General features: G+C 37.6%; 1 protein-coding gene across 1 annotated transcript in view; it reads right to left on the bottom strand.

The window, feature by feature from the left end:
* The window catches only part of fars2 (phenylalanyl-tRNA synthetase 2, mitochondrial), a 117,832-nt gene extending 90,061 nt beyond the window's left edge, over positions 1 to 27,771 (bottom strand). Inside the window, exons 1-7 of the mRNA XM_055007294.1 lie at positions 27,612 to 27,771; positions 8,959 to 9,297; positions 6,455 to 6,541; positions 5,720 to 5,779; positions 4,499 to 4,667; positions 3,696 to 3,858; positions 3,431 to 3,562 (exon numbers count right to left, since the gene is read on the bottom strand). Coding sequence (XP_054863269.1) covers positions 3,431 to 3,562; positions 3,696 to 3,858; positions 4,499 to 4,667; positions 5,720 to 5,779; positions 6,455 to 6,541; positions 8,959 to 9,297; positions 27,612 to 27,724 — 1,063 coding nt within the window. The 5' untranslated portion in view covers positions 27,725 to 27,771. The remainder of the gene's footprint in view (positions 1 to 3,430; positions 3,563 to 3,695; positions 3,859 to 4,498; positions 4,668 to 5,719; positions 5,780 to 6,454; positions 6,542 to 8,958; positions 9,298 to 27,611) is intronic.
* Between the last annotated feature and the right edge of the window lie 35 nt (positions 27,772 to 27,806).

Genomic DNA, 27,806 nt, shown 5'->3' with positions numbered 1-27,806 from the left:
CCTGTCAACAAAACTGTCAAAACAGTGCCTTTAATCAGAGCGAGAAACTGTAAAAACAGAAAAAAATGGTCAGATTTTAAAGTTTCCAATGGTCCTTGAACTACTCATCAGTGATGTGCAGCTGAGATGAACCAAACCTGAGCTTTAAATACTGATATTTAATCACAATCAGTTTATTCTACATGTCTCAGTTTGAAAAAATAGCCAAAAATAAACCATTTGTTCTATTCAGATTCTGTAAGAAACAAAAAATTCTGTGATCCTCAACACAACTATTAAAGCATCAGTGACTCAGCTGTGACCAACAGGGACGACACAAAAATTCTGGGATGTTGAGCTGAACTGCAGACCAGCAGGGAAACTAATTACAAATCTAAACAAAAATGTTCTACACGTTGATGATCTTTTATTTTCATTTTTGAAAAATACATTTTTTGCTTTTCATTCTGTCTCCTTGGATTTTTTGGGGGGCATTTTTCATCTTTTGTGTCTTTTTATGTCCTTTTTATATCATTCTTGCCTCTTTTTGTGTCAGTTTTGTGTCATTTTTGCCTCTTTTTACATCTTTTTCTGTAATTGCTTTGACTTTTTTGGTCATTTTTGCATCTTTTTGTGTCCTTTTTGTGTCAGTTTTATGTCAATTTTGGGCAATTTTTACAAGTTCTGTTTCAGTTTTGGGTCTTTTTGTCTCATTTTTAGATCTTTAGTCTTGGCTTTGTGTCATTTTTGCCTCTCTTTTACAGTTTTCTGTAATTTCTTTGACTTTTTCTAGGCATTTTTGCATCTTTTGTGTCAGTTTTCTGTCCTTTTTGAGTCATTTTCATGTCATGTTTGTGTCATTTTTACAACTTTTGCTTCAGTTTTGTTTCTTTTTATCTAATTTTTAGATCTTTTGTCTCAGTTTTGGGTCATTTTTCCTCTCTCACATTTGTGTCTTTTTACATCTGTTTCAGTTTTGGGTGTTTTTTGTGTCATCTGTTTTTGTGTCATTTATTTGATTTTTTGGTAATCTTTTTGTTTCTATCTCATTTTTCTCTGTCATATTTATGTCTTTTTACATCTTTTGTTTCCGTTTTGGGTCTTTTTCATGCCATTGTTATCTGTTTCTGTGTCATTTCTTTGACTTCTTTTGGTCATTTTTGCATCTTTAGTGTTTATTTTGAGTCTCTTTGTGTTTTTCTGAGTCCTACTGACAGAAGACATCTCTGACTTCTCCCTCCTTCTTCATTCTGTTTCCAGAGAGCTGCAGGACTTGACATAGCAGTGAAAAATGAGCCACAGTGAGGTAAAATGTGAGTTTTCCTTTGGTGTACATAAACAGTAGTGGACACGTTCTCCTCAGTGAGTTTTTAAAGTTGGCTCGTTGTGCCGTTATTGATTTTCTGGCCTCTCAAGTCTGGAAAGAAACGACATTCAGGACGTCTTGAAACTCCGACGGCTCCAGAAGTCTCTGTTTTAGATTCTCATCCAGGCTCCAAAGTTTCCTGACAAACAGGAAAACTCAACGAATTTTCAGACTTTCCTCAGTTTAAAGCTGCACTGATCCACATTTATCTGCTGTAACTGGATGAAAGGAGTCAGAAACAGAACAAACAGCAGCTTTTTTAGCACTTTTCTAGCATGTAGCTGCTAACGAGCTCAAAGGAAAATCTGACTCTGAGCTCCAGATGTTGTGTTTTACAGCTGCCAGAAATAATCAACGGCTTCGATCTCCGAGTCTCAAAGTGTCTGAAAAGCAGACGAAGCAGCTTTACTGTGGAAAACTGAGCAAAGTGTGGATTTAGCGGTGATAATAATGTGAGAAAACTGTCAAATGTTTCAACGCCGAGATGTAAAAATAGAAAAACGGATCCAGTTCAGGGGTTTGTCAACAAAAAAAATCAATAAATGGGTTGATTTTATTGTTAATTAACATGTTTTAATGATTAATATTTTAGTTTTTTCTCAATAAATTAATCGAAACCATTCGTGACGATTCGTTTGTTCTTTTATTGTCGTCATGAAAACAGCTTAAAGTGGATGATTATGATTAATGATTTAATTAATTGTTCATTTTTGTTCATATTTTAATCGTTTGAATCCCAAAACCTGCCTCTTATTTTTAAAATATTGCCAAAATGACACAATTCATCAGTCAGAAACCGTAAAAGCAGAAAGAATCACTGGGTTTTCAGCTTTCCAACAGTCCCTGAACTAGTCATCAGGAAAATCAACCAAATGTCAGCCTGAAATTGTGATTTTTCATCAGAATCGTTTTAGTCAACGCGTTTCATTTTTAAAATCATCTGTAAAAACTAAATATTCTGTGATCCTCCGTTAATGACTCATCTGTGACCAGCAGTCATGTGATGAAAATTCAGGAACTTTTTCACTGAACTGTCAGAATAATTATATTCTGTTTTAATATTTTAAAAATGTAGAATAAAAATACAGAGAATAAATATCTATAACAACTTCATCGAATCAGGAAAACCAGAGTTGTTGTGTTCATGATGAGTGGAGTGTGTTAGCAGACACACAAACCTCTGAAGTGAGTCAATATGATGCGCACAACTACACACACACACACACACATGATGCGCACAACTACACACACACACACACACACACACACACACACACACACACACACACACACACACACACACACACACACACACACACAGCGTCTTGAAACATATATTATTGATCAGAACAAGCAGCAGTGAAGTTCAGCTACAGCTTTGCTCAAGGTCAAAGCAACAAGTTAGCAACATGTTAACAGGAAGTTAGCTGAAAGTTAGCTGCAAGTTAGTCGAAAGTTAGCTGAAAGTTAGCAGAAAGTTAGCAGGAAGTTAGCAGCACATTAGCGAGAGCTTAGCAGAAAGTTAGCAGGAAGCTAGTTGCAAGTTAGTTGAAAGTTAGTAGGAAGTTAGCAGTAGGTTAGCAGAAGGTTAGCTGCAAAATAGCAGGTGGTTAACATGAAGTTAGCAGCAAGTTAGCAGCAGGTTAGCAGAAAGCTAGCAGCAACTTAGTAGCAGATTAGCTGCAAGTTAGCTGCAAGTTAGTAGCAAAATGTTAGCAGCAGGTTAGCAGAAAGTTAGCAGGAAGTCAGCAGTAGGTTAGTGGCAGTTTAGCAGAGGGTTAGCAGGAAGCTAGTTGCAAGTTAGCTCCAGGTTAGCAGTAGGTTAGCAGGAAGTTAGCAGGAGGTTAGCTGCAAGTTAGCAGGAGGTTAGCTGCAAGTTAGCAGCAGATTAGCTGCAAGTTAGTAGCAAGTTAGCCACTTTGAAATGGGTTTTATATTTTTTTAATCCTGCAAAGTGTGTGTTGTTGTTATTTTGTGCGTGTGTGTGTGTGTGTGTGTGTGTGTGTGTGTGTGTGTGTGTGTGTGTGTGTGTGTGTGTGTGTGTTAGTTTGTGCATATTCGTTTGTGTGTATTTGTGTGTCTGACCAGAGTTCAGTATTTCCTGCTCCATCACTCCACATCCCAGAACCTCCATCCAGTCGCCCTGGAAACGAACCTCCATCTCAAAAGAGGGATGAGTGAAGGGAAAGTAGCAGTTGACCCAGCGGATCTCTACGTCTGAGAGAGGAGGAGGAGGAGGAGGAGGAGGAGGAGGAGGAGGAGGAGGAGGAGGAGGAGGAGGAGGAGAAGAGGACGTTAACTGTGGTGTCCTGCAGTCGGTGCACATCTCAAACCTCCAGCAGCTTCCTACCTTCTCCAAACAGCTGAGCGACGAGTCGAGTCAGAGTCTGCTTCAGGTTGAACTCCAGCAGCTTCACGGCCTCCAGACTGTGAGTTTCCTGCTTCTCTGGAGTCCGACGGCCGCCTCGTTCAAACAGAGACAGAAGATCACCACTACACACCTGAGAGAAGAGCTGAGATAAGAAAGGAGATGAATACACCAGATTAGAAAAGAAAAAAGGATGAGATTCGATAAATAAAGAAGAGATTAGATGAGAAAAGGAAAGACGATAGAAGACGTAATAAAAATGAACATATGCGATAAGACAAGAAAGAGATGAGATTAGAAAAGAAAAAATGAGATAAGTAACAAAAGACGAGATAAGAAGAGATACTATAGAAGATTGTACTTTAAAACTGTAAAAACTACACCGTGAGAATAAACTGAGCATCTTATGAGATGGAAGTACGAGAGATTAGTAAGAAATAAAAATAAGTTAACAAAAACAAACGAGAACAGAAAAGTAATACTGGCGATGGAATAGTAAAGTACACATGAAAATGAAATATTACACAAACTGCAGCTGATATTAATAATGTGGGTATTATTGTTTAGTGTTCTAATAATGAACATTTTAATCAGAATTTGCTGATGAAGGTTTCGTTACTCGACATTAAACATGACTAAAATGATGGAAAGTTCCTCTTAAATAAAGAAAATCTGACTCTAGTCGGATGTATTTTCTAAATCTGACCAGATAATCTGCTTAAAGGTTTGAAGGCGGTTTAAAGGTGATTTAAAGGTGGTTTGAAGGTGGTTTGAAGGCGGTCTACCTCGTGGTTGGAGAAGAGTCGGACTCCCTCCATCTGGTGGAACACTGGGTAGTGACTGGAGTCGATCTCGTCCCGCCGGTAGACGTCTCCGGCCAATAGGAAGGCGTCCAGCCCCGACCTCACCAGCTCCCTCTGGTGGGCCGACGTGTGAGCGCGAAGCATCGTGGTTCTGGTTCCGACACAAACACCATCAGCGACTGTTTCTGATGCTAAGCTAGGTGCTAGTTTCAGATGTTCTCTACCTACAACATCTAGTTAGTTGCAACATTTGCAGAGGTGGAATAAGATAAGCTAAGCTAAGAAATGTTAAGCTAAGCTAAGCAAGGCTAAGATAAGAAAGGATAAGCTAAGATAAGAAAGGATAAGTTAAGCTAAGCTAAGAAATGTTAGGTTAAGCTAAGCTAAGATAAGCCAAGATAAAAAAGGACAAGTTAAGATCCGCTAAGTTGCAAAACAATAAATGAAGCAAAAATCAGTTAAGCTAAGTGAAGATAAGATAAATTAAGTTAAGGAAAGATAACTGAAGTTAAGCTAGGCTAAGACAAGTTAAATTAAGTTAAATTAAATACAGTTAAGCTAAGAGAAGTTAAGTTGCAAAAAGATAAGTGAAGTTAAAATAAGTTAAGCTAAGCTGCAAAAAATTTGTTAAGTGAAGTTAAGCTAATCTAAGTTAAGATGAGAAAAATGAAGTTGAGAAAAGATATGTGAAGTTAAGGTAAGTTAGATAACTTACGATAAGATGAACTAAGATAAACTGAGTTAAACTAAGCTAAATGAAGCTAACTTAAGGTGCAAAAAGATAAGTGAATTGAAGTTAAGCTAAGCTAAGACAAGTTAGGGTAAATCAAGCTAGGATAAGATAAGATGAGTTAAATCAAGTTAAATTAAATTAAGTGAAGATAAGTGAAGTGAATTTAAAATAAGTTAAGCTAAGCTAAGCTAAGATAAGATACATTAACTGAAGAAAAGATAAGTGAAGTTAAGCTAAGCTAAGGTAAGTTGGGATAAATTAAGCTAAGATGACTTAAATTGAGATAAATTACGTTAAGCTACGTTGAGAAAAGATAAATTAAGTGAAATTAAGCTAACTTACGCTCTTTTCAGTTCAGTTCAGTCAACCTAAGCTAAGACAGGCTAAGCTAAGCTAAGATCTATAACATGTAGGTTGACATCAAGAAGTTCTCTACAGATGCATTGTGGGTATTCACCGGTGTGTCTCACCTGTTCAGGTAATAGTTGTCTCCTCGTTTCCTGCTCGGGTGGTCGGGAGGAATCAGCAAGCTGTCCGTCAAAACATAGATACATATATAAATATTTAACATCGAAACATAGATAGATAATTCAACACAAACACGATGATTTATTTAAATTCTTCACTTCGGTTCACAAATATTAACTCATATAGACACAGAAAAATAGAATTACAGGAGGAAGGAGTAATTGACTCAAAACATGTCCAAACTGACTTAAACATGTATAAAATGACTGTAAATGTGTCCAAAATGACTAAAACTATGTACAAAGTGACTAAAAATATGTCCAAAATGACTGGAAATGTTTCCAAAATGACTAGAAACATCCAAAATGACTAAAATATGTACAAAATTATTGGAAATGTGTCCTAAATAACTAAAAACATATACAAAATAATTGGAAACATATCCAAAATGATTAAAAACATGTCCTAAAAGACTCAAACATGTCCAAACTGACTAAAAACATGTCTTAAATGACTAAAAACATATCCTAAATGACTTAAACATGTCCAAAATGACTAGAAATGTGTCCAAAATGACTAAAAACATCTGTAAACATGAGCTGATGTGGGACTAAATACCTGTTTGTTACTGGTCAGTTAGATCTGAGGAAGCCTCTTAAATAAAACTGGAACGTCTTTACGTCTGTATTTACTCTGATATTCTGTAAACTCTCTACTGGAGGCGATCCGTCACTGACCTGTCGAAGTTCTGCTCCACGCTGACCACAGGACTCAGGTTGTCGTGGACGGAGAACAGCGGGTTTCCCCAGCGGCCGATGTAGGAGCTGTGGAGGAAGAAAACGCTCGTTAGTGCTGATAAATGGACGGATTCAGAAATAAAACCAGACTGAAGGACACGACTGCTGCTGCTGTTCACAGAAAACCCACAAACCTGACAGCAAATGGTGAAATACTTTCGAACCAAAGCACAGAAAACTATTTAGAGACTTTAAACATTGATGAGCATCACCAACAACGCCACTTCTGACATTATGATCCTTTATAAAAACGAATCTTAGAATCGTGTCATTTGGCAAAATAAATTTTAGTGAAAAATGCCCAAAATTTGTCCACAGTGACCCAAAATCTGTCATAAAATCCCAAACGCTTGTCCAAAGTGATTCAAATTTAGGTGAAAATGTTCTAAACTTCTAAACTCCAAAATTGCACAAAAAAGACAAAAACTAACAAGACAAAATCAAGTCTTGTTCAAAATGACTGGAAGTGTGTCCAAAATGATAAAAAATTGCCCAAAGTGACTCAAAGATGACAACCATTTGTCCAATGTGACTCGAAAACTGTCCAAAGTTACTAAAAATTTGTCCAAAATCACAAAAACGTGTGCATAGACATGACTCCAAATCTGATCATATCACTAAATGTGCCCAAAGTGACACTAAATGTGTCTGAATTGACAAAAACCTGCCCAAAATGACCTGAAAAAAATCTAAAAATAACACAAAAGATGCAAAAAGGCTCCAAGAAGATGAACTAAAAGTCAGTGTCAGCAGTAATCAGGAGGCCTAGAAGGAGTCATAGTTCCACTAATCATGGCTGCTCCTCCTAAAATGACTCCACAGACAGTGAACTACTTCCACCATCCAGCTGTAAAAACAGATGGCAGCTGCTTCAGACTTGGCTCAGGAGGTATCAGAGGAAACCAGAGTTAGTGAGAAGCTCAGACACATCAGAACATCAACCTCTATGGGCGAGAATAAAAACCCTAGTTGTTGTTTAGTACCAAACTAAAAGGCTAAATTATGCCAAAGAACATGAACTGATTAATGTTGGAAGAACATTCTTTGGTCAGATAATAGAAACTTGTTGGGCTCAGAGGGAGTCCAGCATGTTGGACCAGGACTACCACAGTGAACGCATCGTCCTGACAGTGAAGCACGGAGGGGGAAGTGTGATGATCTGGGGATGGATACGTGTAAAAGGTGTTGGGGAGATGACCTTTATACATGTCAGTAGAATGTCTGCAGATCTACCAAACCATAAAAGACTACCACAGTGAATGCATGATCCAGACAGTGAAGAACGGAGGTGGGAGTGATATTATGGGGGTGGATAAGTGTAAAAGGTGTTGGGGGATGACATTTATAGATAGCAGAATGAATGTCTGCAGATCTACCAAAACACACAAAAACCAAGGACTACAACAGTGAATGCAAAGTCCTGCACTACAAAAACTCCAAATCTTACCAAGTCTATTTGTCTTATTCTTAGTCAAAATGTCTCATCTCACTTGATTTAAGAGAAATTCACTTACCAAGAGACATTTCAGCAGATGGAGGGAGTTGTTTTAACCCTCCTGCTGTCTTCATTTATGGGCACCAAAAAATTTTGTTTCTTTGTCTGAAAAAAAATCCCACAAATCTGCAAAAAAATTCCCCAAATTTCGGAAAATTTGCAAAACCTTCATGAAGAAAATTCCAATAATTCCTTAAAAGTTTCCCTTAAAAGTATATATTTTTTTAAAAATCCCCCAAATATCGCAAGAAAATTCTTGTAAATATTTTCAAAAAATGAGTAAAAATCTTCCAAAAAAAAATCTTTAAAATATCTAAAGTGATTCCATATATATCAGTAAAACTTCTAATATTTTCTTTAAGAACATTCACATAAAAATCAACCAAAATCCAGTGAAATTCGCTGGATTTTGGTTGATTTTTTTTTGTGAATGTTCTCAAGAAACTTTTTTAACATTTCTTTTTTCTACCAAAAAATGTTCAAAAAATTCCCAAAAATGTTGAAAATGTGGACATCAGAAGTTTCACTGTGAAAATATATTTTTTCCCACATTTTCAGACTTTAAAACGGGTCAATCTGACCCGCAGGACGACACAAAGGTTAAACTTATTTTGAGTTTTCTTGTAAAAGTCAACTCAAAACAAGATAATTTCAAGATTGTTTGACTTAACAAGATATTTAAGATGCATTGTCTTAAAACAAGTCCCTCCATCTGCTGAAATGTCTCTTGTTAAGTGAATTTATCTTAAATCAAGTGGGATGAGACATTTTGACTAAAAATAAGACAAATAGACTCGGTAAGATTTGGAGTTTTTCCAGTGCACAGTGAATGTATGATCCTGACAGTGAAGCATGGAGGGGGAAGTATGATGACATGGGGATGGATACGTGATGTCAGCATGACCGTCTGTGCATAAACCCAAATCCTTCCTGATAAAACGACTCCTACCTGTAGAAGTGAGCCTTGATTCGCTCCTTGATCAGCCACAGTGGGTGGTGCATCTGGTTGTGGAGGTCTCGGCCCACTCTGGACAACGTCTTCGGGGTGACGTTGGTGAAGTCGTCCCGGGGGTAGGAGCGGCCCAACACCTCCACCGAGTCCTGGCCAATCACGGGCTGAGGGGTGTGGCCGTCGGTGCTGAGGCGTCTGCAGGACGCCACGCAGCCATTGGTCCAGAGGTCCGACAGGAGGCGGTGAAGCAGGGGGCGGGGCCAGAGCTGGAGGTGGGGGAGGAGTGACGGGCCCAGTATCATGATGACTGGTCCATGGAGCTGGAGGGACATTAAACTGAGATACAAACACCTGGTTGGGGTCAATACACCACTGAAAATAGTCCCTGGAACGATGTTTAAAGCCACAAACCCACCACAAAAAATTAAGTAAGACACTTTAAAAACAGAAAAAATAATCAGATATCCAACTTTTTGATGATCCTTGAACTCTCATCATCTGTCATTCACTGTTTGACTGAGAACGTCCAGCTTAAAATCACGATATTTCTTCACAATCGCTTTATTCTATGTCGCAGTTAAAAATTTGCCAAAATTAAAATGGCTGCTCTATCCAGATTCTGCAAAAAACTAAAAATTTTCAGCTTCTTTGTTCAACCGTGATGCTTTCAGCAGTCGTGTGATGAATATTCAGAAAACTTGAGGCTGAACTGAAGGTTGTAGTTTACAAAGATTTACGTACGTAACTGCATTTTAGTCCAGTTTGGTCCAGTTGTTTCCTGTATATTAGTCCAGTTTGGTCCAGTTGTTTCCTGTGTTTTAGCCCAGTTTGGTCCAGCTGTTTCCTGTCTTTTAGTCCAGTTTGGTCCAGTTGTTTCCTGTATTTTAGTCCAGTTTGGTCCAGTTGTTTCCTGTATATTAGTCCAGTTTGGTCCAGTTGTTTCCTGTGTTTTAGTCCAGTTTGGTCCAGCTGTTTCCTGTATTTTAGACCAGTTTGGTCCAGTTGTTTCCTGTATTTTAGTCCAGTTTGGTCCAGTTGTTTCCTGTATTTTAGTCCAGTTTGGTCCAGTTGTTTCCTGTGTTTTAGCCCAGTTTGGTCCAGTTGTTTCCTGTATTTTAGTCCAGTTTGGTCCAGTTGTTTCCTGTATATTAGTCCAGTTTGGTCCAGTTGTTTCCTGTGTTTTAGTCCAGTTTGGTCCAGCTGTTTCCTGTATTTTAGACCAGTTTGGTCCAGTTGTTTCCTGTATTTTAGTCCAGTTTGGTCCAGTTGTTTCCTGTATTTTAGTCCAGTTTGGTCCAGTTGTTTCCTGTGTTTTAGTCCAGTTTGGTCCAGCTGTTTCCTGTATTTTAGACCAGTTTGGTCCAGTTGTTTCCTGTATTTTAGTCCAGTTTGGTCCAGTTGTTTCCTGTGTTTTAGCCCAGTTTGGTCCAGTTGTTTCCTATCTTTTAGTCCAGTTTGGTCCAGTTGTTTCCTGTATTTTAGTCCAGTTTGGTCCAGTTGTTTCCTGTGTTTTATCACAGATTGGTTCAGTATTTTTTCGTTGTTTTAGCCCAGTATGGTTGATTATTTGCTGGGACTTTACCACAGTTATTTTCTGGCATTGTAGCCCTTTTTATTCCACTTTTTTCCAGTTTGTTCCCATATTTTCTATTGTTTTATTAAAGTTTGGTTCAGTATTTTTTGTTGTTTTAGCTCAATTTGGTTGAACATTTTCTGGTGTTTTGGCACAGTTTGGTCCATTTTTTTTCTGTTTTTTTTGTCTAGTTTGGTCCATTATTTTCCTCATTGTTTCAGGTCAGTTTGGTTGAATATTTTCTGGTACTTTATCAGAGTTTGGTGCAGTACTTTATGGTGTTTTAGTCCAGTTTGTTCAGATATTTTCTTGTGTTTTACTCAAGTTTGGTGCAGTACTTTTTGTTTTTCCTCGCTCAGTTGGTTCGAACATTTTCTGGTACTTCGTTAGAGTTTGGTGCAGTGTTTTCTGGTGTTTTAGTCCAGTTTGGTCCGTTTTATAACTGCTGCTTTAGCTAGCGTTTGTCCTCTTTGAGCTCCAGTTTTGGTCTCCACCAGCTCCTGACTTAACTAAGCGTCTCTTTATCTGATTGTGTTCTCCGGCTCGTCTCTAACTGCCTGCCGTTCTCGTCGCCCATCGATCAGGGAGGGCTCCGGCCGTCACATTTATCATTTGCAGAGGCAAATGAGCGGAGGCGTTGGAATAAAGACGGCGGAGGTCTGCGGAGGCGAGGGCTTCGTCTGTAATCGCTCTAATGGACAAACAGCAGAGGTTAAGATGACGCTTCTCCATCATCTATCCTCCAACAATCGCCCTTTTATCCTCCATCCTCCTCAAATATTGGTTTACTCACACGCACGCACATACATACACATGCACGCGCACACACACACACACACACACACACACACACACACACACACACACACACACACACACACACACACACACACACACACACACACACACACACACACACACACACACACACACACACACACACGGGGAGCTTCCCTCAACAAGACAAAGGGTGTTGCATTGCAGTGGCATTGCAGCAAAAATGGATTACTGTTCCCTAAATCCACCAAGCTTTTTACCTTCTGCTCGGCCGCCGGTGTCGTGTTACACCGAGGTCGCACAAATACAAACAGACACACACACACACACACACACACAAACAAACAGACACACAAACCCGGCTCCGGCTGAAGGTAAACCTCAAGGTCACGGCGGCTTCAATGCTCAAAGTGCAGCAGATCGTCACCTGAAGGCATCAGAGATTGAATAAAAAAACGGACTCGTTCCTCCAAGGAGCAGCACTACGTCAGCTAAAGGTCACGGCAGCTTTACGTGTTCGGTCGGCTGAAGGAGAAGCGAAAACTACACAAAACGAGGCAAAAAAAAGACACTAAAAGATGAAAAAATGACAAAAAGTCTCAAAAATAACACACAGTCTCAAAAATGACACAAAAACTGCAAAAAATTCCACAAAGACAAAAAGAGATCCGAAAAGTAGCAAAAATGACAAAAAAAGACCAAAAAATTACGCAAAAAGACAAAAAGGGACACAAAAAGACACAAAAATGACACAAAAATTGTAAAGAAGACATACAATGTTCCAAAAATGACACAGAAGACAAAAAGGGATGCAAAAAGATGCAAAAATGACATAAAAGTTTCAAAAATTAAACAAAATGAGGCATAAATTACACAAAACGCGGCACAAAAGACACAAAAAGGCAGAAAAAAGACACTGAAAGCTGCAAAAATTACATGAAAATGACAAAAATTGCAAAATTATATGAAAATGACACAAAAATTGCAAAATAACACAAAAAGACAAAAAGGGACAAAAAAACATGCTAACACGACAAATATTGCAAAAATGACACAAAAAGTTTTAAAAGTTAAACAATGTCAGTGTCTTCTAGTGTCCCCTTTTGTCTTTTTGTCATTTGTGCAATTTTTTTGTATAATTTTTGTCATGTTTACATCTTTTGTTGTCATTTCTGTGTATTTTTTTTCTGTCTCTTTTTGCTATTTGTGTGTCTTCTCATGTCATTTTTGTGTCTTTTTGAGTAGCTTTTGCAAATTTCATTTGTCATTTTTATGCCATGTTTGCATCTTTTGTTGTCATTTTTGTCTTTTTGTGCCATTTTAGCATCTTTTTGTGTATTTTTTGTGTCATTTTTGCCACTTGCATCATTTTTGCGTATTTTTGTGTAATTTTTGCCTCTTTTGTGTCATTTTTGCATCTTTTTGTGTCATTTTTGTGTCATGTTCACATCTTTAGGTGTCATTTTTGTCTTTTTGTGTATTTTTTGCTTCTTTTTGCATCTTTTTGTGTCATTTTTTCAAATTTTTTGTGTCATTTTTATGCCATGTTTACATCTTTTGTTGTCATTTTTGTGTCTTCTTGTGTCATTTTTGCCTCTTTTGCATAATTTTTGTGTCTTTTTGTGTCATTGTTGCATCTTTTTGTGTCATTTTTGTGTCTTTTTGCATCATTTTTGCATCTTTTCCTGTCCTTTTTTGTCTTTTTACATAATTTCTACATCGTTTGCATCGTTTTTGTGTCTCTTTGTATCATTCCTACATCTTTTCATGATGGTTTTGTCTCTTTGTTCCACACTAACATCCTGACAGAACATTTCTAAGTCCTCTCTTCTCCTTCTTTGTGGTTGTTGTGTTTCCGTAGAGCTGCAGGACTTTAGAGAAAAACAAACCCACAGTTTTTCTTCATTTTACTAAAACAACGCTAACGAAGCCTCTACTGAAGCGGCAGTAGGAATGAGAAATGCGACAGATGAAGCTGCAGCCGACAGGAGCTGCAGCAGGAAGCGAAACATGATTCATCCTGTGTGAAAGTTGCAGAGAGAATCCCTTGTTCGGCCGCCAACGAGTCGCTGTGACTAACCAGCTGACAGGAAGAGGTGGGAAGAGAAATGAAAAAACAGCCACAGCGACGCGGAGCTCGGCGTGATGGAAACCGACAACTGCGGGAAATACGAAGCCAGCGGTCGCCAAGGTTACGGTGTCGCATGGAGGAGACGATGTGGAGGGATTCACGGTGACGGAGCGAGGCCATAAATCACAGACTGCAGAGGGAGAGTCACAGCGGATTTATGTCTGCAGAACGACACGCAGAAAAACATAAAGTTCCATCCAGACTCATCCAGGAAGACGCAGCTAAACGTGAAGCTAAAACCTGCAAATATGCGTCAATCTGGGAGTAAAACCAACCTTTATATGACACCATCAGAGACAGAAACCATAAAAACACAAAGAATAGGCAGGATTCTCAACTTTCTGACAGTCCTTGAACTACTCATCTGAGCTTAAAATCCTGATATTTGTTGCTTTGTTGAGAAAAATCGCCAAAAATAGATCATGTCTTCCAACTAACTTCTGTTAAAAACAAAAAATTCTGAGCTTCTTTGTGCAACAGGGAAGTCATGAATGATTCAGCTGTGATGAACAGTCAGGTGACAAAAATTCAGGAAGTTTTCAGCTGAACTGCAGGCAGTGTTCGCCTAAGGAGACAAGTGTAGAATCAAATAATAAATGCAAATCTTTAAAAAAAAAAAAAGAAAAAGAAAAAAGCCAAAATGACACAATTTATGAGAGGCAGAAACTGTAAAAACTGAAATAATGGTCAAGATTTTCAACTTTCTGATTGTTCTTGAACTACTCATCTGGACTCCATCAACAAAATGAACCAAATCTGAGCTTAAAATCCTGATATTTGTTGTTTTGTTGAGAAAATCACCAAAAATCCACCATGTCCTCCAACCAAATTCTGTCAAAAACAAAACATTCTTTCCTTCTTTGTGCAACCATGAAGTCATGATTGACTCAGCTGTGATCAACAGTCATGTGACAAAAATTCTGGAAGTTTTTGGTTGAACTGCAGGCAGTTTTGATAAAATAAATCACCAAAAACCAACCATGTCCCCCAACTAAATTCTGTTAAAAACAAAAAATTCTGAGTTCCTTGATGAAACCGTGAAGCCATCAGTGACTTGGCTGTGACCAACAGTCATGTGACAAAAATTCAGGAAGTTTTCTGTTGAACTGCAGGCAGTGTTCACTTAAGGAAACAAAAGTAGACTCAAAATAAAAATTAGGATCTTTTTTAAAAAGACTAAAGTGACAATTTATTTATAGAAGCTGTAAAAATAGAAATAATAGTCAAAGTTTTCACCAGTGGATCACAGGTGAGTTGTTCAAAGACCTTTTGAAAGTTGGAAATGTAGACATTCTTTCTGTTTTTAGAGTTTCTTGCTGATAAACGGCATCATTTTGGCATTTTTAAAAACAGATCCTCATTTTTCACCTTTCTGCTCCGTTTCAACACAACCTGAAGGTTTAGTCGAAAAAATCCCAGATTTTTCATCACCGGTCTGTCGCTCACAGCTCAGTTACAAATGGCTTCACGGCTGCATCAAAGAACACAGAATTTTTTTATTTTTTACAGAATCTGTTGAGTTCAAACTGTAGATGTTTGGTCAAATTTTAAACTAAGACATGTAGAATAAAGAGATATTAATAAAATGTGATGATTTTAGTTTCCAGATGAGTAGTTCAAGGACAGTTTTAAAGTTGGAAATCTGCCGCTTCTTTCTGTTTTTACACTTTCTGGCTGATTTTAAACTCTTGCCCAGGCTCTACTGAGCACGCTCAGAACTCGGCGGGACTCGGCAGAAATCTGACCACGACAGGAAGCAGTGACTGCAGAGAAAGCACGACAGCCTGGGGTCTGACAGGAAGTGATGTCATCTGCAGGGATGAACAGGTGGCGTCTCCATCAGAGGGAGTTCCTCTCTGGCGACTCGTCAGCGTCCCGCCGCCTCACTTCCTGTTCACGACTCGTCGGTGACACGAGCAGCATGAATGAAGGAAGGAGGAACAGGAAGATGTTCTGATAATTTAGAACTGAAACCTGGATCAGAAATGAACCTCCAGGATGAAAACCAACAGAACTAAAAACCAACAGAACTAAGAACCAACAGAACTAAAAACCAACAGAATTAAAAACCAGCAGAACTAAAAACCAACAGAATTAAAAACCAGCAGAATTAAAAACCAACAGAACTAAAAACCAACAGAATTAAAACCCAACAGAACTAAAAACCAACAGAACTAAAAACCAACAGAATTAAAACCCAACAGAACTAAAAACCAACAGAACTAAAAACCAACAGAATTAAAACCCAACAGAACTAAAAACCAACAGAACTAAAAACCAACAGAATTAAAAACCAACAGAATTAAAAACCAACAGAACTAAAAATAATAATAAAATAATAAAATAATAATAATAATAATAATAATAATAATAATAATAATAATAATAATAATAATAATAATAATAATAATAATAAAACAAACCCCAAAGAACAACATTGGATTTCAAAGTTTTTGTGTAAAAAAAAAAAAAAACAGTCAAAACCTAAAAATAAACAAAAAAAAATCAAGTTAAAAAGTCATAATTTTGAGGGAAAAAAAGTCCAAATTTTGAGATAAAGCCACATTACTTGTTAAAAAAATCATTTTCAAGCCCAAATTACAGGATAGAAAAACTGAAATCACAAGATTTAATTAGGATGTTTTGCGTATAAAGATTTTAAAAAAACTAAATATGCAATAAAATAAAACAAAATTGCAAATTGAAAAAATGAAAATTCTGAGATGAAGACATTTAATTAAAACATTTCTGGAAAAATATCAGATTTTTTTTTTTATTTAAAAAATCCTACACTTCAGAAGGAAAAAAAAAACTTTAAAAAAAGATCTATGGTCATATTTAGGAGAAATAGAGTCATAATTTTGAGATAAAGCCACAGTAATAATAAGAAAAAATATTTTGTCTAGTAAAAGCCTACTAGACAAAATATTTGAATACAGAATTTTAAAAAAGAATCTAAATTACAATATTTAATTTCAAAGATATTTATGTAAAAGGTTAAAAACAAAAAGAAAAATATAAGAAAAAGTCACTTCGATGGTAAAAAAAAATTTAATTTGTTGAAGAAAAATCTTAAATTATAAAATAAAAAGTCTAAATTAGAAGATCAAAGTTCAAACTTCTGAAGTATGGTCAAAATTTTAGGATAAAAACATTGAAAATCTGAAATAAAATGTCAAATTTGTGTCATTTAGAACAAAACATTTATTTTTAGTGGATTTTCAAACAAGACTTTTGATGATTTTTTGTGATTTCAGCCTCAGATTTAATTTAGTTTCTAGATGGAAAAACACGTCACAGATGAGCAGTTCAAGGACCGTCGGAAAGCTGAAAATCTGACGAGTTTTTCTGTTTTTACAGTTTCTTGTTCAGATAAAAGCTGTAATTTTGGTGATTTTTTAAAAGATGAGACGTTTTTCAAAGCCTCCTGCCTTCAGAGGGTTAAATCGCAGCCATAAAGCTGGACGGCTGCAGTAAATATCTGCAGGAGGCTGAGATGAGAAGTCGGTCGGCAGCAGATTTACAGGAGCTGCAGTCGAGGCGATCGGCGGCGTTTATTTAAAACAGCGAGTCCCGGGATGACCTCACATCCATCTTCGTCCTCCTCCTGAGTTAAAAAGCCATAAACTCCAGATCTGCACGGCTCCTTCTCCCTTCCCTCCGGCCTGGAGTCCAACCAGAACATCCTCTAAACTCTTCTGTTCTCCTCAGCGGAGACACGAGAAACAAAGAAATCCACAGAAAATGAACCTGAACGTCTCACAGCAGCAGCTCAGACAAACTGAACATTCCAGAGACAAAACAATCTGCACACTGACTTATGATTTAACACAATAAAACCACTGTCAGCTGTAAAGAAGTCGCCAAACGTCAGATTTTATTCCACAGACAGTAAAGGCAACGTGGAGCTGCAGGCTGTGGAGATTCTCGACAATTAGATGGAAAACTCTCTGATTTTTTGTCGCTTGACCATCAGTCACAGCTGAGTCACTGACAGCTTCGCATTTGCACCAAGAAGTGAAGAATTTTTTGTTTTTTACAGTATTGAGTTAAAATAAACAATTTATTTTTAGTGGATTTTTGAAAGAGAATAAAGAATAAAGTGTGTAAGACAAAATAAGACGATTTACAGCTCAGATTTGGTTCATTTTTACATCACAAGATGAGGAAGATGACGAGGAGGATGAAGAGGATGATGATGAGGAGGATGAAGAGGATGATGATGATGAAGAACAAGAGGGGGAAGAGGAGGATGAGGAGGATGAAGATGTGACATGATGAAGGCTGTGCTGCAGCAGGAAGTGCTGACTCTGCAGCTCCTCCAACATTCAATTTGTTTCTTCACCGAATTTTTCTGTCTCTGTGAGGACTCACAACATGACAACGCACACACACACACACACACACACACACACACACACACACACACACACTATACTGCTACACAATTGTGGACACCCAACACTGACACACAAAACTATCTGTACACACACTGTACTGCTACACAACACTACACACACATGTACACAGGAGTGTTTATTCTGTATTTCCTCATGTTTAATTTCAGTGTTTGGATAACTCTGGTTATAAAACTACTAGTTAAGGTTAAGAGACCAATATTACTAGTTTAGGTTTAACCACCAAAAATACCTGCTTACATCTGAGGTACCAAAACTACTAGTTCAGTTTAAAGAAGCAAAACTACTAGTCATGTTTAAGGCATCAAAACTATCATTAAGTTTAGATTCTAAAATACTAGTTATGTTTAAGGACATAAAACTAGGACTAACAGTTAAGTTTCAGGAAGCAAAACTGCTTGGATAAGTTTTGCACGAAAACTATTTGTTGAAGTTTGTTTAAGGTACTAAAAGAATATTTGGTTAAGTTTAATACACCGACACTACTAGTTAGGTATATATGCTAAAACTACTAGTTAGGTTTATATGCTAAAACTACTAGTTAGGTTTATATGCTAAAACTACTAGTTAGGTTTATATGCTAAAACTACTAGTTAGGTTTATATGCTAAAACTACTAGTTAGGTTTATATGCTAAAACTACTAGTTAGGTTTATATGCTAAAACTACTAGTTAGGTATATATGCTAAAACTACTAGTTAGGTATATATGCTAAAACTACTAGTTAAGTTTATATGCTAAAACTACTAGTTAGGTTTATATGCTAAAATTACAAGTTAGGTTTATATGCTAAAACTACTAGTTAAGTTTATATGCTAAAACTACTAGTTAGGTTTATATGCTAAAATTACAAGTTAGGTTTATATGCTAAAACTACTAGTTAAGTTTATATGCTAAAACTACAAGTTAGGTTTATATGCTAAAACTACTAGTTAAGTTTATATGCTAAAACTACTAGTTAGGTTTATATGCTAAAACTACTAGTTAAGTTTATATGCTAAAACTACTAGTTAGGTTTATATGTTAAAACTACTAGTTAAGTGTAGATGATAAAACTACTAGTTAAGTCTAGATGATAAAATTACTAGTTAAGTTTAGATGATAAAACTACTAGTTAAGTTAAAGACATCAAAAAGACTGTAAAATTTGAGACACCAAAACTACTAGTTAAGTTTAATGCATCAAAATTACTAGTTAAGTTTAATGCATCAAAACTACTAGTTAAATTTCAGGAAGCAATAATACTAGTTAAATTTAAGACACAAAACTACTAGTTAAGGAAGCAAAACTATTAGTTAAGTTCAGGTTTGGATCGATTCATGAAAACTAAGAAATCTGTTCTAGATTTTTCCTTTTTCTAGGTTTTACTTCAATGTGAACAAAAAATTCCTTTAATCTCCAAACAGAAGTCAGATGTTCAGTTTCAGAAACTTTACTGAGTTAAAAGAAACTTTACAGAGTTAAAAAGAAACTTTACTGAGTTAAAAGAAACTTTACAGAGTTAAAAAGAAACTTTACTGAGTTAAAAGAAACTTTACAGAGTTAAAAAGAAACTTTACTGAGTTAAAATAAACTTTACTGAGTTAAAAGAAACTTTACTGAGTTAAAAAGAAACTTTACTGAGTTAAACTAAACTTTACTGAGTTAAACTAAACTTTATTGAGTTAAACTAAACTTTATTGAGTTAAACGAAACTTTACTGAGTTAAACTAAACTTTAGTGAGTTAAACTAAACTTTACTGAGTTAAACGAAACCAGTTTGTTCCTTTAAACTGAACTTTTCCCTCCTGATCACAGATGAAATAGTAAAAACATTTTTCTTTATGATTTAATGAGTCTTTTTGTTCCTAAAACCTCCTGAAGACGGAGATCAGAGGAAGAATTTTTTTTTCTGTGAATTTTAAACGTCGTCGGTGGAAAACGTGTCCGGCAGGCGATGCCTCCTGCTGGTGAGGCTTCATTATTCATCCTTCTGATTTATTCACGCCGTTCTCTTCCTCATCGCTCATGATTATTTGACCGGAACTCCGTCCTGCAGCAGCTTCTCCTGAGGACCGATTGGATCAATCAGGAGACGCTTTTTCTCCAACGATCTGTCAGATTCTGCTCACGGCCAGAAGGGAAATATGTGGAGGAGGCAGAATGGAGACTGAAAAGCTCCAATCAGATCTTCCTACTGACCTCTGAGACGTTTCTACTCACTGCTGGTCGTTTTTCAACACTTTGACAGTTTTAGAACGTTACGATTTTCCATCCTGAGTGTATTTATGACTGTTTAAGTGGAAGTTAAACACAGTTTTTTGCAGTTTTTCTTTTTTCTGTCTATAATTTAACAAAACAGAAAAAATAACAGCACATTTTCTTTCAAAAAATGTAAAAATCATCTTTGTTTTGCAGATTTTTACCATCGCTTTTGACACTGTTTACAGTTTATGAGCGTTACGGGATTTCACCATGTTTTGCCATTTTTTTCTTCCACCTTCAACACCAGATTTTCAGTTTTGACATTTTTTTATCTCTATTATTTCGAATACTACAGGTTTTTTGCTGGTTTTCCCCATTTTTTGTGTTATACATTTCACTAGCCATCTATAACTTAACAAAACTGTTAAATTATAGATGGCTTTTGACTGTTCTTGAATGTTGTGGGTTTTCAGTGCATTTTTTGTTGCGCCATCAATACCAAATTTTCAGTTTATTAGAGTTGTTTTTAGAATGCACTGTAAAGAAAGCAACGTTTTGTTGTTTGTTTTTTTAATCATGACTGACATTTCTTTCTATTTTTGGCCTTTTTTAGCCTAAATTTCAGCATTTTTATCTTAAAATTTTTGTTTTGTCTCAAAATGTCAACTTGTTATGTCAGAAATCTGACATAAGTTAACATTTTAAAGAAAATTTGGACTCAAATCAAATTTCGACTTTTTGACTGTCCTCACAGTACTGCAGTACTACCTCTAAGTATCCTCACGGTACTGCAGTAGTACCTCTAAGTGTACTCGCAGCACTGCAGTGTTTCACGGTTTGCTGAGGTAAATAAACTACATGTTTGGATTTAGTGGGTGGAATGTAAATCCTGCTAACAGACGCTCCAGAGACGATGGAAACATGCAGTCGGGGTTTTTCTGGCTAATTCTGCAGCTCTGCGTTTCACGACTCATCGTTTGGGACCTGAAGGCAGCACCATGCTTCGTTTCTCACCGTTCAGCGTCGCCGACGATAATTACAGAATACTGGCACAACGCTGACAGACGAGATAATTCATCTGCAGAGCTCAGCGACAAACACCAACGTTTGTTTGTTTGGTTGTTTGTTCAGATTCATCCCGAATGGAAACTCAACTCTAGTTCTGCTGCTGAGTTGGAAAAAATAAACTGTCAGATTAAAAAATGTCACAGTTTATCTGCCAGAAACTGTAAAAATGGAAAGAATCATCAGATTTCCTATGGTCCTTGAACTACTCATCTGTGACGTTCCATCAGGAAACAAAAGAATCTGAGATTAAAATCTAAATATTTCACTTTAAATTAGGATCTCCATTTTGTCATGACTTACTTTGTTCTATTTACTTTTTTAGTCTAAATTTATGCATTTTTATGCTAAAATATTTCATTTTTCTAGATTTCTGACATAACAGGTCAACATTTTTGAGGAAAATTTGAACCTTTTGTTAGATTTTTTTCCCTTTTTCTTTTGGTACTTCAGTCCTTACTGTGGGACTTCTGTAGTTCTAGTACTGCAGTGTTTCCTTCACCTCCTGAAGTAACGGTGAATATTTCCTGCTCCAACACATTCTGAGGCGACAGTAAAACAAATGTGAGGAGTCTGAGAGTGTTTTCTCTTTCCTGTAATCTCGCTGCAGCTCCTCAGAGATCCACTCGGCCGCCTCCTTATTAGCGGCTGAATGTTTTTCACACTTTCCCCGGCAGGATGAAGACGAGCGGCACCGAGGCCTCGCAGGTCATAAAACGTGGATTCAGACGGAGGCGGCTGCAGGACAAAATGCTAGGCTGCTTTAAAGTTTAAAACGAGCTCTGTATGTAAACTGTCACTGGAAGTTCAGCCTGACAAGAGAAAATGCTTAACGGGCTTTGTCTCTCTTCGTCGCTCTTTTTTACAGACTGTAAAGCGCAAATTAGAAGAGTTTACCAAGAGTTCATATTAAATCTGGACTAGAGTTCACCAGAAGACATGTGGAGACTCTGAAGAAACCTAGAAGAAGGTTCTTTGGTCTGAGGAGACCAGGATGGAGCTTTATGTCCATCAGACTAGATGATATGTTTGATGGACACCAAACACTGAACATCATCACAAACACACCATCCCCACTGAGATGCATGGTGGAGGCAGCATCATGACGTGAAGCACGGTGGTGGCAGCATCATGATGTGAAGCATGGTGGAGGCAGCATCATGATGTGAAGCACGGTGGTGGCAGCATCATGATGTGAAGCACGGTGGTGGCAGCATCATGACGTGAAGCACGGTGGAGACAGCATCATGATTGATGTGAACCTATAGTTCATTTTCTACATTTTGATGCCAATTAGACCCGAGGTTGGGTTTGTTTACATCACTTTCTGTGACATTAACTGAAGCGAATCCCAGGGAATCTCCGTAAACGTTAAATATTCATCCAGGAATCGACGGGAAGCCATAGAACTCGAAGTTTGCTGGCATTCAGGGAATCTGGAGCGATTTTTAAACTGTACGTCGCTCATGTTTTATTCAGCGCTGTTTAGGTAAATGTCAGTTTCTCCTCCATGCAGCCGCTGATGGATTCTGGTCTCGTGTCGCTGCTTTTCATTAAACTGAAATAAAACTAGTCCAGACCAGAGGAAAAGACCTGGCCGGACTTGCAGGTTCGGGTCAGCGGCTCATTCGCCCAGACGGATTCTTCCGCTGGTCTGAACTCGGATCGATGCGTCGGAGGCCTTGATCCGGCAGCAGAAAGGAGACAGAAAACTCAATCTGCAGCTCGCAGCAGCGATTCAAAGCCAGAAACCGCCATCAAACAGACTCAGCGTGGAGCCAGAAAACTCATTCCACTTCTCCAAAAGTCCACCCAGACAAAAATCTCACAGGGACAGGAGGGAAACAGTGATTTCAGTGTAATCTTAGGTCTCAGTACCACAAAAAGATGCAAAATCACTTAAAAAGGGCACAAAATTACCACCAAAGCACACACAAAAAAATCACCTAAATGTATATAAAATCACCACAAAAAGACACAAATCACAATAAAATTACCACAAAAAGACAAAACTACCACAAAAAGACACTAAATCACTATAAAATCACCACAAAAGAATGCAAAATCACTTAAAAGAGTTGCAAAATTACCACCAATCCACAAAAAAAATCACCCAAAAGTATATACAATCACCACAGACACTAAATCACAATAAAATTACCACAAAAACACAAAATTACCACAAAAAGACACTAAATCTGGATAAAAAGATGCAAAAACACTATAAAAGCAACAAAATAATCACAAAAAGAGCATAAAATTAAGTCAATAAGACACTAAATCAGCATAAACTTGCAAAATTACCACAAAATAGCCACAAAAACCTACAAAAATCACCTCAAAAAGACACAAAATCAGCACGAAGACTCATAAAAAGATGCAAGAACACAATAAAAAGTAATAAAATAATCACAAAAAAAGTCAAAATTACCCCAAAAAGACACAAAATCAGCAAAAAACAAAACAAAACGACCATAAAAGAGTGAAACCAGCACTAGAAGACACAAAGCTCGGAGTTTTCAGAAAGCGTCTTCTTATTATTTCTGAATAAAACTATCAGGTTGACATGATTTAATCTGAGCAGGTTTCTGTGCTGCAGCTTGAATCTCTCTGAACTTTCCGACTTCCTGTTGCTTCTGAATCTGCAGGATTCATCAGAGAGCTGCGAGTAGACGGACCGAGTTGCTCTACTGAGCCGAGACCAAAGGAAATCCTGCTTATTGATCTCCTGCAGCGGCGTCAATCACTCTGATCCACATCACAACACCGCTCCGCTAGTCATCAGGACGGGAAAACTGGACGCTGTGAAGAGCTGCTGCTTAATGACACCACGGTAAAGTCAAAACACGCCAGTAATTAACAGAAAAATACTCAGTGATCATCCAAAATGACAGAGACACATGAAAAATGCCATAAAAACACACAGAATCCTCACAAACATAACCAAAGTCACTGAAAATGAAGCAAAACCACCATAAAAAGACACTAAATGAGCACAAAAACATGCAAAACCATCACACGAACACACAAAAGTCACCAAGAAAAGATACAAAATCAGCACAATACGGTGTAAAATCACCACAAAAACATACAAAACCCCAGCAAAAACACACCAAATCACCTCAAACAAATGCAAAATCGACGCCAAAAGGTACAATATTGCCACATATACACACAATATTACTTCAAAGACACACAAACCACCACAGAATGATGCAAAATGAACACAAACTAACCAAAAATCACCACAACATGATGTAAAATCACCAAGAAAAGATACAAAATCACAACAAAATTAACCAGTCACTGAAAAAGAAGCAAAACCACCAGGAAAAGACACTAAATGATCAAAAAAACATGTAAAACCACAAAAAATACACAAAAATCACCACAAAAGATGCAAAATCATCATCAAAGGGTGCAAAATCACCACAACATAATGTAAAATCACCATGAAAAGACATAAAATCAGCACAAAAACAGACAAAACCACCACAGGAAGCTACAAAAACAACTCCAAGAATTACACATGGACCAAAAAAAGACACAAAATCACTGAATTCACTGTAAAAAGATGAAAAATCACCATAAAAAGATGCTGAAAAACCCCTCTAAAAATGCAGAATCGCCAAAGAAACACAAAATCACCATGAACAGACCGAAATGGAGAAAGAATCATCAGATTTTCAACTTTCCTACGGTCTTTGAATTATTCATTCCATCCAGAAAATAACTAATTCTAAGCATAAAATCATCTCATTTAAAAATTCACCAAAAATAAGCAGTTCACTGTAACCAGATTCTGTAAAAAAATGAAAATTCTGCTCTCATCTGCACTGCTATCAAACCAGGACTGACTCAGCTGTGACCAACGATGACATAACAAAAATTCTGGGACTTTTTGGCTGAACTGCAGGTAGTGTTTTCACAGAGCAGACAGGAAACAGGACCACACACACCAAACACAAACACTGCCTCACTGCACCAGAAAGATCGAGGTGACAATCAATGCTATCGTCAGCTGGGTTTTTATCAACACACATACACACACACACACACACACACACACACACACACACACACACACACACACACACACACACACACACACACACACACACACACACACACACACACACACACACACACACACACACACACACACACACACACACACACAGTGGCACCATTGACCTTTACACTCAAAGACAGCAGGACATCAACAAACAGGAAGTGTCTCTGACCTTTCACACATCCACTGCCAAAGAGCACACTGTACACACACTAACACACACTAATGTACACTAATACACATTAATACACACACACACACACTTGGACCGTCATTGTGAGGACAATGACATCATGTGTTCCTCCCTCACTTGAACCTCCACCTGGTTCTTTTGGAGGTTTTTCCACATTTTAATAAAATGATGTCATCTATTAAAATGGAGCTTTTGATCCTGTGTCAGTCATTCTGAACACCATAATACCGCCACCACCATGCTTCACATCATAATACCGCCACCACCATGCTTCACATCATAATACCACCACCACCATGCTTCACATCATAATACCGCCACCACCATGCTTCACATCATAATACCGCCACCACCATACCGCCACCACCATGCTTCACACCATAATACCGCCACCACCATGCCTCACATCATAATACTGCCACCACCATGCCTCACTTTATGATGCTGCCACCACCATGCTTCACATCATAATACCGCCACCACCATGCTTCACATCATAATACCGCCACCACCATGCCTCACATCATAATACCACCACCACCATGTTTCACATCATAATACCGCCACCACCATACCGCCACCACCATGCTTCACACCATAATACCGCCACCACCATGCCTCACATCATAATACTGCCACCACCATGCCTCACTTTATGATGCTGCCACCACCATGCTTCACAGTGGGGATGGTGTGTTTGTGTTGATGTTCAGTGTTTGTTGTCCAACATATCTACTCTGATGACCATAAAGCTCCATCCTGGTCTCCTCGGGCCAAAGAATCTTCTTCCAGGTGTCTTCAGAGTCTCCACATGTCTTCTGGTGAACTCTAGTCCAGATTTAATTGGAGCTTTTTCCAACAGAGTCTTTGTTTTTGCCTCCATAAAGCTTTGACTTGTAGAACCCATGCAACAGTTGTGACCAACAGTCACATTAGAAAAAATATGATATTTTTCAGGTTGAACTATAGGCAGTGTTTATACAAAACAGAAAGGATACAGTAAGACAGACTGAGAGAAACAAAGCATACAGGATCGGTTGATTAAAAGCAGCATGGCTCAGAAACAGTGAACAGAGGAGCAAGTTGTTGGAGATACATTCAGCATGGTGAAACATCTTTCTACAGAGGAGAAATCTGTAAATAGTAAAATATCCATGGCATGTGGAGCCCGGTTATATGTTGCAATATGGTAAACACCTGTGGACACTTGGAAAAATGCTTGACATGTTGATTGAAGGTGTTTTAAATTATCGCGAAATAAGTAATTAAAGAAGTTCAACTTTCGGTTGTCTTATAGCACACATCATAATCAGTTTCCTAGCAATTTATTTTTTATTTAATTTTTTATGTCAATATATAGCTTACAGTGAGATATAATAATATATAACAACATGTAATACACATAGCGAGCAATATGGTTTTTGTTTTTCCATAAAAAGTGTGTTTCATCACTTGTAGCTGCTGAGTTTAGATGGATTTCTGGATGTTTGTGGGTTCACGAGGTTCAGTTTGACCCTGTTCAGGTCACAGAAAATCAACCAGGAAGGTCACACAAGTCCCCAACATGTCCACACACAAACACACATCTCCATCACCAAGTAACTTCACTTTAAAGCTCTTCTAGGCTGTGTTTTGTGTCTCTCTGTGGTCGTTTTGTGTCTCTTTGTGGTCGTTTTGTGTGTCTGTGTGGTCGTTTTGTGTCTCTTTGTGATTGTTCTGTGTTTCTCTGCGGTCACTTTGTGTCTCCCCGTGATCGTTTTGTGTCTCTTTGTGGTCATTTTGTGTCTCTCTGCAGTTGTTTGGTGTCTCTTTGTGGTTGTTTTGTGTCTCTTTGTGGCCATTTTGTGTCTTTTTGAGGTCGTTTTGTGTGTCTGTGTGGTCGTTTTGTGTCTCTATGTAAATTTTGTGTCTCTCTGTGGTCGTTTTGTGTCTCTCTGTGGTTGTTTTGTATCTTTGTGGTCGTTTTGTGTCTCTCTGTGGTCGTTTTGGTCATTCCGGACTATCGTTATCCGTGTTTCTGAGTTCACACAACCTCAAAGCTGCTAACTTTGCTGCTTACATGCCACAACATTGCATCTTTTTGCGGAGAAATAAAGCATTTTGAGAGCCGACACGCTGCCCGTTAGTGTCCCCGAATCTGGCCCGTTAACCTCACGGCGCTTTTCATTCACAAAAACACAGAGTTTATGTTTTAAAGTGTATTTTTTAAAGAGGTTAAAAGGAGCAAAGCTAACTCACCTTCTGTCACATTGGAGCGTTGGGATGTTGTTTAGCCAGCGGAGGCGTGCCTGTGTCTCTACCGGGATATTAAACCTCTTTAAAATTAGTTTAACGATTTTTCTGATTAACATAACAATAAAGTTTGAAAATATTGATTTGAATTTTTAAAAATATGTGTTTAAAAAAAATTAAAAGCGGTGAAAAGTCGTATTT

The sequence above is a fragment of the Amphiprion ocellaris genome, chromosome 22 (assembly GCF_022539595.1).
Source record: "Amphiprion ocellaris isolate individual 3 ecotype Okinawa chromosome 22, ASM2253959v1, whole genome shotgun sequence".
In the NCBI taxonomy this organism is placed as follows: domain Eukaryota; kingdom Metazoa; phylum Chordata; class Actinopteri; family Pomacentridae; genus Amphiprion; species Amphiprion ocellaris.
The sequence above is the reverse complement of the archived record's forward strand: the minus strand, read 5'-3'. Positions and strand labels throughout refer to the sequence as shown.